Source organism: Nicotiana attenuata, unplaced genomic scaffold (assembly GCF_001879085.1).
Source record: "Nicotiana attenuata strain UT unplaced genomic scaffold, NIATTr2, whole genome shotgun sequence".
Lineage (NCBI taxonomy): Eukaryota > Viridiplantae > Streptophyta > Magnoliopsida > Solanales > Solanaceae > Nicotiana > Nicotiana attenuata.
The window spans coordinates 217,200-229,017 of NW_017670848.1; the positions used below are offsets into that span (position 1 = coordinate 217,200).

The following is an 11,818-nucleotide window of genomic DNA, read 5'->3' on the forward strand; positions in this document are numbered from 1 at the left end:
GGTGCTTCCGCAGAAGCGGACAAGCATCCGCATATGCGGGGTCCGCATATGCGGACAGGGGACCGCAGAAGTGGTCGTTGGTTTAATGAAGATCCGCAGAAGTGGAATTATAACCGCAGAAGCGGTAGCCGTAAGTGCGGAAATGGAACCGCAGATGCCAAAATCACTGTTGTCAGAAGGGTTTTAAAGCTCATTTTTGTTCCGCGAGCTTAAGTCCATTTTCACCATTTTTGATCGACCTTGAGAGCTCTTGGATGGAATTTGAAGGGGATTTCGACTAGGTGTGATTGGAGGTGAGTCCCCTGACCTAAATACGTGATTTAATGGTAGAATTAACGTGGAAATTTATGGAAATTCATCAAAAGAGGGTAAAGCTAGGGCTTGGGAATTTGGTATTTCAAAGTGGAATTTGAGGGGTCAAATGGACTCCGATTTTGGTAATTTTGATATGTATAGACTCGTGGTGAGATAAGGAACCCGGTGATGTTAATTTTCTAATTTTTCGAGAAGTGGGCCCGGGGCTCGGGTTTTGCCAATTTCGTGATTTTCGATGTTTTTCGATTCTTTTCGATTGGGTTATGTTCCCTTAGCCTATTGTAACGTATTCGTTGTGGTTTTGACCAGATTCGACGTGCGAGGAGGTCGATTTGCGAGGCAAGGGCATAGCGAGCTAGGATTTTGGCCGGCTTGAGGTGAGTGATGATAGTAAATGATATCCTGAGGGTTTGAAACCCCGGATTTGCACAACGTAGTGCTATGTTGAGGTGAAACACGCGCCTTATGACGAGCGCGGGGTTATTTACTACTAAGGATTGTGACTTGGTCCGTCCCGATTGATACTTTACCGCGTATTTAACTGAGATAAATTTGTTATCAACACGATTTGGGCTTCTTGCCATATTATGGGCTTCATGCCGACTACTTGAGTACTTCGTGGATTTTTATCACTCTTTCCTCACTATTTGATATATTACTTGAACTCAGTCCTGTTGATTATACTGTTTTACAAACTCAGCCACTCTAATTGAATTTTGAGACTTAATTGATATTTTTTTCACTGTTGTTTGGGCTGAGCACTACTATTCTATTGATGCCCGAGGGGCTTATGATGTTTCTGGACTGAGTGAGGCTTTCAGGCCTTGAGTGTTATGTGAGGAGGCTTTCAGGCCTCGAGTGTATTGTGAGGAGGCTTTCAGGCCTTGAGTGTGATGTGTGAAGGCTTTCAGGCCTTATGTTGATATAGCGCTTGGGCCGTAAGAGGCCCCTCCGGAGTCTACACACCCACAGTGAGCGCGGGTACCCATGTGATTTGAGAGTGAGCCCGAAGGGCTGATACTATGCTGTGTGACTGAGATTGAGCCCGAGGGGCTGTTACTGTACTGAGCGATTGATACTGGGCCCGAGGGGCAGTTTTACTATTCACTATTCATTTACTGTTTACTTGATTTACCTGTCTTTAAGAAAATGAGACTTCATTTGACTTTTTACTGTTTTACTGTTTGAAGTGATTTACTGCCTGATATAGCATTGTCTTGTGCACTTATGTGTTTTCATGCCTTCAGTTATTATTTACTATTATTACTCACTGGGTCGGAGTACTCACATTACTCACTGCACCATGAGTGCAGATTCAGGCATAGCAGAGTCCGCTCTTGAGCACTGATATTCTTCACAGGCAGGCAGCGAGTCGGAGCTTCGAGGTAGCTGTTGACGTCCGCAGCCCCTTGACTCCCCTATTTTATGTTATTTCAGTTCCTTCAGACTATTGTATCAGATATTCTATTTCTTAGACTTATAGTAACTCTGTAGTAGCTCATGACTTGTGACACCCCGATTCGGGCTGTGTCGGGATGGTTCCCTTTTGCTATTGTCGCTATTTCCGTTTTTATAACTGTTTATTATGCGTTTTGGATTTATAAATGTTAAGTAATGGTTAAAGAAATGAATCCGTTGATCTGGCTGGCCTTGTCTTCACGAGAGGCGCCATCACGGCCGGGTTTGAGATTTGAGCCATGACAAACAGTTGCCTCAATAGAAATACGTTTTTTAAAATTAAAGTTAATAAATCAACAATTTTCAAGAAAAATTAAATGAATTAACTATATTGTCATTCGAAAAAGAATTATTAAAAGAAATCGATGATAAATTTTTTTTCACAACTTTATATCTTAAAAAGTTAGAACAATATTTTTTCTTGGGAAAAATATGTTTTAGTTTTGAATTTAAGGCCTCCAAATAAATTTTGACTTTAGGCCACTAAAATGCTTGAGCGGCCCGTTTATCAATGAATACACAATCCATATAAAATATGAAACGAAAAGGTAAAGGGATAGCAATAAACACACCCGTCTTGGTCGGTATGCTACACTTCACCAAAAGCAATTGTATATTACATTAAAGTTGGCACTTGGCAACATCATATTAATTAGTACTGTTATTTCATTTGTATATATTATCATTTTATATTTTTCCTATACATACAACAATATACAAATTCAAGTATAAGTTTTGTAGTTCGGGCATGCATCAATCAATACTAATAAATAATTACTAGTAATCCACCATTAAATGTTGGGAAAAGGGCCAGATATACCCTTGTACTATTAAAAATTGTCCACATATGTCCTCCGTTATACTATCGGTCTAAATCTACCCCTCCCGTTAGCAAAGTAATAAAAAATACCCTTATTTCTAACGGTGCTCCTCCATGGCAATCCAAATCCTACATGGTCTGGCATTTGGGTGAGGTGGATACCACGTGGTATGCCACCTCACGATCTTCTTCCTATTCCATTTCTTCTTAGCAAACAAAAATATGGCCCATTTTATTCCCAAAAACAAAATCTGAGCAATGTGTAGATAATTCTTTGTCATTCTGGAAAAAATCAAATCTTAAGCAAATAAAGATTAAAGCCTTCTCCGTGAACTCATTTAATTAACGACTTCTCCTCCACTGAGCATAACTTTATTTCCCAAATCTTCACTATATATTTAAAAAAAAAAAAGATTATTCTCTACCACTATGAATCAACAAAACATGGGCAAGATAGCAAAAAAAAACTTATCTCTTCTAACAATTGAAGTTGCTGGAAGTGAAGATGCAAATATTTACTTCTATGATTTAACTCGGCCAAGGAATACATGTGTTAACAAGCTTCAGGTATAAATAAGTATTGAGCAAATTTGGTTCTCCAAACTTGTATCAATCTCCTCTCACAAGGAAAAAGCTTCAGATAATTTTGTCATTGGGTTTTGTGATTTGTTCTTTAAGTCTTTTGGAAATCATTTATTCGTGTTAGATTCGGAGATTAACAGTAACTTTGTCTAAATTTAAAAGAAAATGAATTTGGAACCTCCATTTCAAGGTATGAGGGGAAGAAAAAATGGAAGGGGAAGATGGTGAGGTGGCATGCCACGTGGCATCCACCTCACCCAAATGCCAGACCATATAGGATTTGGATTGCCATGATGGAACACCGTTAGAAATAAGGGTATTTTTGATTACTTTACTAACGGGAGGGATAGATTTAGACTGATAGTATAACGGAGGATATATGTGGACAATTTTTAATTGTACGGGGGTATATCTGGCCCTTTTCCCTTAAATGTTTTATACTGCTATATGAATAATGTCAAAATTTATGGCAAGATTAAATATTCTTATTCCTTACTAGCTGTTGAACTCCTTACGACCATGGTCTCTTTTCCCGTCCGTAGAGAGATATAATAAAGTAATGCCCAAGTTTATTCTAAAATTAATACTCTACTCTTTTCAATTTAAGAGTCTTATTTTTTTAGGATATTTCGAAAAGATTTTTTTTTTAAAACTTGGTAACTCTCTAATTTCAATATTCTATATTCTATGTGACAAATTTGAGATTACACAATTCAAAGAGTATTTTAATATATTACATTTTTCTTTAATTTAAGATTATAAAATCTAAAAGGTTTTTATTTTCTTAAACCTTGTACAATCAAACTAAGATATAAATTGAGGTGGAGGGACTTGGCGAGTAATAAATAAATATCTTTATTTATTGCTAGCTGTTGATATCACCGTAGGCCGTAACCACAAAGTCTCTTTCCTCTTTCCTTTTTTAGATTCTCTCTTCTACTGCAATTTCCACTCCACTCTCCACTACAATTCCACCGCACATAGCATTCCTCAGATGCTCCATATCCTCCGCCATGGGCGACCACAATAGACCAGTCACCGGCTACCCCGCCGCCCCTCCAAACCCCAATGTCTTCTCCTCCGCCGCTCAACCACCTCCTGCCACCGCCTACCCTTACACCGCACCACCACCGTATTTCAACAACAACAACCCCTACCACCACTACCCAAACCCTTATGCATCACAGCGTAATACCCTTCTCCGCCGAGCAATCGCCATAATCGTTGCTTCTACAATCATCACTGGTACAATTCTCTTTATCCTCTGGCTTTTAATTAGTCCCCGCATCCCCGAATTCCAAATCGACTCACTCACTATGTCAAACCTCAATCTTTCCAATTCCTTAATTACTGCCAACTGGGATCTCCATTTTACTGCTAAAAATCCCAACAAAAAGATGACTCTATACTACGACGAGATTGCGGCGGCGATTTTTTACGATTCGCTGTCGGTTGCTGATACTACGGTTCCACCTTTCTTTATGGATAAAGGAAATGAGACGGCCCACAAAGTTAGCTTTGTTGCATCGGGGGCTTATGTGGAGAAATGGGCTTTTGATGGTATGAATAAAGAGAAAGCCCAAAGTGGGAGTATTGGGTTTAATGTGAGGATGGTGGCTAGGGTTGGATTTAAAGCTGGAGCTTGGAGAGCAAGGAGGAGGTATTTGAGGGTTTATTGTGGGGTTTTGTCTGTTGGGATTGGAGCAAATAAGTCTTCTGGGAATTTACTTGGAGGCCCGAGGCAGTGTCGGGTTGGGCTTTGATGGTGGGATTTTGATTTGCTCTGAGGTGAATGTTAATTGAATTTTGTTTGACCCCACTAGATGACTTCTTAGTTTAATTGTATAAGCAATGTAGTGAGGATAATGCTAATTGAATCACGTTATTTTGATCTGATACATAAAAAAGAAGGAAAAAAAACTGATCTTTATTGTTTATTTGTTCATATTTGGTGTATTGCAGATCTTTAGGTTGTATTTATTGTTGTTTTGAGGCTAATTTAGGATGTAGAGCAAGTGTGTTATTTTGATCTGATATTAAATTAAAAAACTGATCTTGATTGTTTATTTATTCACATTGGTGTGTACAGATTGTTGTTGACTTGTTCTTGTTGTTCTGAGGCTACGATTTAAGATGTAAAGAATGTGTTTTATTATTAAATTATTCCTGTTTTTTTTTAAAAAAACTGTTTATTCGTCTTATGATTTACAGCATAGCTAAGCAAGTAAAAAAGGTCTGTAAATTTGATATGTTGTCTTAGGAAAAGAAGGTTATTTTGTGTACCTGTAGATGAGTAATCTCGAATTAATCAAGGTGTAGGGAAGCCCTTTCATGTCATTTAGGATTTCAAATTTTGTTGCCCATTAATTTTGCAATGTTAGACTTTTGGTGTGACCAAAATAACTTATTTGCGGTTCCTAGTGCTTCAATAACTTCGGGGCGGTATGTTATCTATTTTCTTGAAGAATTGGTTTAAATCATTATAAGGTATAGTCTTTACATTTTTTTGACCTGATCAAGTAAAAGTTCTTTTTCTTTATCCTGTATCGTCCAAGTTATATTACTTGTCTGATATTTCAGTTTTGAAGTGATATGAAACAGTTCTAGGAAATATCTATATTGATTTTCTTAGCTTCTGCTTTCATGTCTACTAGTTGATACAACCTTTGAGTACAGAAATTGTGACCTTTGTGTGATGCAGCGCCAATTCGGTTGTGCGGCATTGTTTTGACAGATAAAGGGTGACCAACTCTTAAGATGTTGTGGTTCTGGGCAAATAGCGAGTAGAAGGAGAACTCTTAGGTTGAATCCCAGCAAAGGCAAGAAATACCGAAACACTAGGTGATTTATACTCATCTGCCTAAGCCTTGGTGGGTGAAATTACCTCGTAAGTAGTGCTTGATCTAATAGGAGATAGCAGGTAGCTGGTACTGGGTGAAATAGAAGGAGAACACTAGGGGAAAGGAGTTGTAAAGGACTATCGACGTGAGTTCTTTTGGATAGCCTCTTTGGTTCGTGTTATTTCATGCGATAGGCACTTTTGAGCTAAGTTAATAAAATTAAAGAGAATCTTAAAGACACTCTTGTTCCTCTTCATCTATGAGATCTGTAGTTCATGGTGACTTGGTCCCGAGAACCCGAAACCTTGATTGTTGCAAATGGCTTCGACTTGTAAAAAATCTCTGAGCTGAAAATATAACAATACAGAGGAGATGTCTCTCTTGCTATGTGTGTATGTATGGTAAGTTGGAAAGTTAGTGTCTTATTGTATGGTAAGTTGGAAAGTTAGTGTCTTATTGTAAACCTGTGGCTATGGGCATAACAAGTGTGGATAAGTCATGATCTCTGGTACATGCCTTGATGAGAATTTACATCTGTGACTACTATCCCCAGTGAATAACGTGGTCGCTAGTATTAGGATGGATGCATGAAAATTTAACATGCTGTACCTTAATGGGAATTGAAGCAATCTTCAAAAGAAAAAGTTTATGTACATGTTTTTCCAGTTGTTAGTGCGTTTAATTGAAGTGAAGTTAATTCACATAGAAGGTGTGAAACCTCTTGAAGGATCAATCTTCTTTATTGATGAAAGTTGCTAATAAATGAATCTTCTTCTTCTTCTTCTTCTCTCTCTCTTTTTTCCCCCACGTTTCCTACCTTCTTCTGTGCATCTGTCAGGGATGACAAGAATATCTGTTAGTATATGCGTGTTTTCTACCTTTTTCTGTTTTATGGTTCAAGTTTACCTTCGTTTATATTTGCTAGTTTGCTGGAACCATGTTATGTCTTGGCTTCAAATTTATATTCTGATAAAAAAATTATGTCTTGGCTTTACATGGCTTATGTTTCATTATACGAATGAACATCTTCCTTGGGTTATTTAAGAAGGATAATGTGAAAGAAGAAATTTCCTTGGTAAGAGATTACAACTATGGTTCAAGTCCAGTATAGTGCAGAAAGAAATAGTTGGTTTTGTGCAGCATATGCATGCCCCTAGTACCTAATATTGGTCGCAAGTTAGTTCATATGTGCTCTTGCGCTTTGGCCACTAGGGCAAAAACCAAGCTTGAAATGAAAATGGAATTCTAGATGGTAGTATTTCCTGGCGTTATCCCAAAAAAGATCCCTAGCTTCTATGGGAAATAGGCACATGCACAAGACAAGTATAGGTATGTACCTTCAATATAGGGTATGATTCCAAGAGGGTAAATCTGTAAAATGTTATACTACCAAATTTAATCATATTGGTTTTTATACCATAAAATAAAGGGAAACTTACACGTAAAAATTGCACGGGGCGCCCTATTTGGTCGCCTCTATTTAACCTATACCTATTTTTTTTAAAACTTTTAACTTGTACCCACTTTTTAAATAACTTCAGCCCCCTTTCTCCTCCAATAGTTCCATTAGAAGAAATTCAAAGCTTCCTTACCAAATGTTTTTTGGTGATGCTGTCAAACTGTTTCATAATTCCAAAAGACCTGAGAATTGGAATTGTAATGCCCTCAATGACTTTCTTTTTGATTTTTTGTGTTATGAAGGTGTGGTCGAAGCAAATAATTTTTTTAACTGTAACAGAGAAAAGTTAATATGCAGACTTATCTTTATTCCTAATACACTTCTCTTTCTCCTTCATATATATTTTATACTTTACGTTTTTATCAGCAATGGGTTGAATAAAAAAAGGCGCTTTGAGAGAAAATGAAGGACAAAACTAGAGAGTTTTATGCTCCTAGAACAATATTACGTTGTTCTTGATATGTTTTATAATTTCGAAAAACTTTAGCTCTACAGCTGAAGTTCGCCAGTTACAAATAAAAACTTCAGCTCTAGAGCTAAAGTTCGCCAGTTACAAAACAAAAACTTCAGCTCTAGAGCTGAAGTTTGCCAGTTACAAAACCAAAACTTCAGCTCTAGAGCTGAAGTTCGCCAGTTACACTTGCTACTTCAGGTCCGTCTACTAGAATGCTGAAGTTTTGTGTGATTGTCTTTGCTACTTCAGCCCCGTATGCTGTAGTTATGCGAAAAAGCGGGTACGCTTGCAATTTTTTTTGAAAGCGGGCACAAGCTAAAACGTGACACAAAAAGCGGGTATAGATGCAAATCCCCCAACTTACACAAATTTCCCAAATAAGTCTCAACTTACCAACCTCTAGCTATTAGTCATAGACTTACCAAAACTAGCCATTAGTCATAGACTTACCAAAACTAGCGAAGTACATATAAAAATTGAAAAACCAAATAAATAAGGTTTTTTCTCTCAAAGAATCACATGCAAAAATCACCTTCCATAAATTTAAGTGTGATTAGCAACATTACATGCAAGACAGAAAAAAAATTTCATGGATGAGGTATAGCAAATAAAATGATGAAATACAAACAAAAAAAAATTATACAATATTCCAAAAATCTAAGCTAAAAAGGAACTTTTACAATGGGTATAGTTGAATTTATTGAAAACATATAAATAAGTCAACATACAAAATTTGAGAAAGATTGGAGGTGATTTGGACTTCTTTTGTATCAAAATTCGTAATTAAATTGAGTTCAAAAAATTCTTCTGCAACACACGTATCAAATATGTATCACGCATGTATCTCACACACAGGTATACATGGATATACATGTGATACACAATTGATACAAATATGATATATATGTGATACACAGATAATACACAGTATGATATACATATCATTTTTTTCATGTTTAGTTTTTACTTTGAATTTTCAATTCAAACCACCTCAAAACTTCAACAAATCATCCCATAACCGAGATTCAAGGTCCTTAAGATGTACAATCTATTCTAATAACACGCACTAAAAAGAAAGCAAAAATTAGATATTATTTTGCTCTAAATAGCTAATTGGCTAATATTAGTAATATTTGGCTAATATCAGTAATATATTATGAATTGACTAAGTTTTATAATGAGCTACTTATAAATAAACATAACTGATAGTTTTCCTAAAATAAAACCATCAGCACAACTAATTTTAGATTCGACTAATTAAGTTTCTCCTTTCTATTTATTTTCTTGTTTCTCATAATTGATATCTCAACTAATAGCTGGCATAAAAAGTTCTAACTTTTTTTGGAGAGGTTGAAACCAAAACTTTAAGTTTTAGCTGTTCGGGGTACAATAGCCAATTTGTGTCGGTGACTTGAGAATCTTGCTATCCCATTTTGTCATTACTTATGAAAAGTAGGGCCCTTGGTATAATTCTTGAATCTTTAATTAGCCTTTGCGTAGAAGCATACGTCCCAAAAAGATAAGGTTGCTTGCACCACACCATACCATGACCATGACCAAACTCATTTTCCACCATTCATTTTCCTCTAAATTTTGCAAATTGCAAGTAGTTAGTGCATAGTATTTGCATGAATTGGTCGTTGAGACACTTCCCTAAACTATTCTTGAAAACATGGTGTTAGACACATTTACTTTAGATAGCCATTACTTGTATAACATGTTCCAAAAGAACAAAATTAAAAATAAAATTTCTTCATGATCTCTTCATTCTTAATTAAAGGTCTTAGATTCGAGTTCTAAATATTGAAATCTTTCTGATCATAGTGTCATGATCATATTTGATAAAAGGAAAGATTTCTATATACCCTACTTAGAGTCTCCTAAACCTCTACAACGACCACCAACAGAAATAGAAAAATGAAAAAAAGAAATGTCAAACATTTTTAATAGAAAAGACCACTCTCTTTAAGAAGAGAGTCTCTCACCACATTATAGAATCTTGAAAACAAACCATATTAACCAACTTAGCTCGCCTTAGAAAAACTCTCCCAAAGGACTAAAATTTCAGCCTAAACACCAATCCCTCACCACCACTTCCGCTGCCATTGCCGCCAACATGTCGGCCAAGGACTGCGGCCACCACGACGAGGAGCGGCACAAGCTGCACCGCCGCCTATTCGTGGCCGTATTTGGCTTCGTTATCTTAGTCCTCTTCATTATCTTTCTCATTTGGCTAATCCTTAGGCCAACAAAGCCAAGTTTCATCCTCCATGATGCCACTATCTATGCTTTCAACGTCTCCTCCCCTAATATTTTCCTCACCACCAACATCCAAATTACCCTCGCCTCTCGCAACCCAAATAACAAAATTGGAATTTACTATGACAAACTCGATGTCTATGCAACTTACCGTGGCCAACAAATTACCCTTCCTACATTGCTACCCTCAACTTATCAGGGACATAAAGATGTCACAATATGGTCTCCTTTTGTGTATGGAAACTCAGTCCCCGTTGCGCCATTCCTTAGTGAAAGTCTTAACCAAGATCAGATGGCTGGAACTGTGTTGATTAACATCAAAGTGGATGGGAGAATTAGATGGAAAGTTGGGACATTTATTTCAGGGAAGTATCATTTGTATGTAAATTGTCCAGCTTATGTTGGAGTTGGGGGTAAGATGATTGGAAATAGTATTGCAGTTGGATCAGCTATGAAGTATCAGTTAGTACAGAATTGTCATGTAGATGTTTGAGGAACTAAGCCATGTCAATTGGCATCTATTGTTGGTACTCTCTATCTCTCACTCCCCACTCCTTTTTTTTTCAGACTGTTTTTACGATGTAATAGTATTGATGTGTGAGGATGTATAATCCGAGAAAATGCAGAATTCTAGGGGAAAATTATGGTTATAGATTGGTATTTTCTAGTCAACATCTGTCCGAATGTACATATTATATTTATACTCAGCTGCTAATATATTGAAGGGTGCTATCCATTGTGTAACATCGATCCCATGCGGCTTTTCATTGTTTGGGGTGCTTTCTTCCCTCTTTAATCCTAAGTATTTCTTTTAAACCCTTTTTTCCATGATTAAATGATATATATATAATTCATGAAGATGCCCTTTTTCCCCTTCGAACTTGTACCGAAAATGTAATTTACCAAACTTTGATCAAAAACTCGTAGCGGAGTCTTTTTTATTCAAGCATTTAATCATATGTCATATGAGAAGGAAAAACTACTGTTGCGTACATAGCCAGATAGACTAGCTAGAGGAGGAACGTTTACACTAAATTATATTATTGCAATTAGAAGGAAGCCCAGGCATGAACCAGGTCCATCCCGTGTGTGCATAGAACGGGCATATTCGAGCATGTGGGATGCACGTGAAGGAGATAAACCTAACTTGGCATAATTGATATATCCTCATCGAAAAGGTTGCATAATTTATAAGGAGAAGGACTCCTTACTCAAAGATTGAGGTATAAATGTATGAATAAATGATACTATAATATTTTATGTAAAGTGTTTACTGCTTAGGTGTGAATACCATGCATAATAACTTGTTTTTTTGGGGGCAAGAATTTTTATTCCACCAATAATTTTTACTCATGTAACTAACGTGACAAGAATTTGGAATCATTGAACATCGTACCATCTACATGATTTTTATGTCGCTTGATGCTTTCTTGGAGACATGATTTGGAACTAAAAGATAGAATTAAAGAATGTATTTCAACTAATTAGTTAAACTAGTCCTAGCATGTTACACACTTAGTCTTATTAAAACAACCTGTAGTTTTCCTTTTAGTTACATAATAATAGGGGGAAAATATTAGTTGCATATATTTGGTAGTGCCATCAGATGCATTTTATGCATTAAAAATTAT

The 11,818-nt window shown here is 36.6% G+C and overlaps 1 protein-coding gene across 1 annotated transcript; it reads left to right on the forward strand.

The window, feature by feature from the left end:
• The first annotated feature begins 9,816 nt into the window (after positions 1 to 9,816).
• LOC109243875 (NDR1/HIN1-like protein 12) lies at positions 9,817 to 10,940 on the forward strand. The gene has a single exon (XM_019410884.1). The coding sequence runs from the start codon at positions 10,045 to 10,047 to the stop codon at positions 10,678 to 10,680; it is 636 nt and encodes a 211-aa protein (XP_019266429.1). The 5' UTR covers positions 9,817 to 10,044; the 3' UTR covers positions 10,681 to 10,940.
• Positions 10,941 to 11,818: the final 878 nt, after the last annotated feature.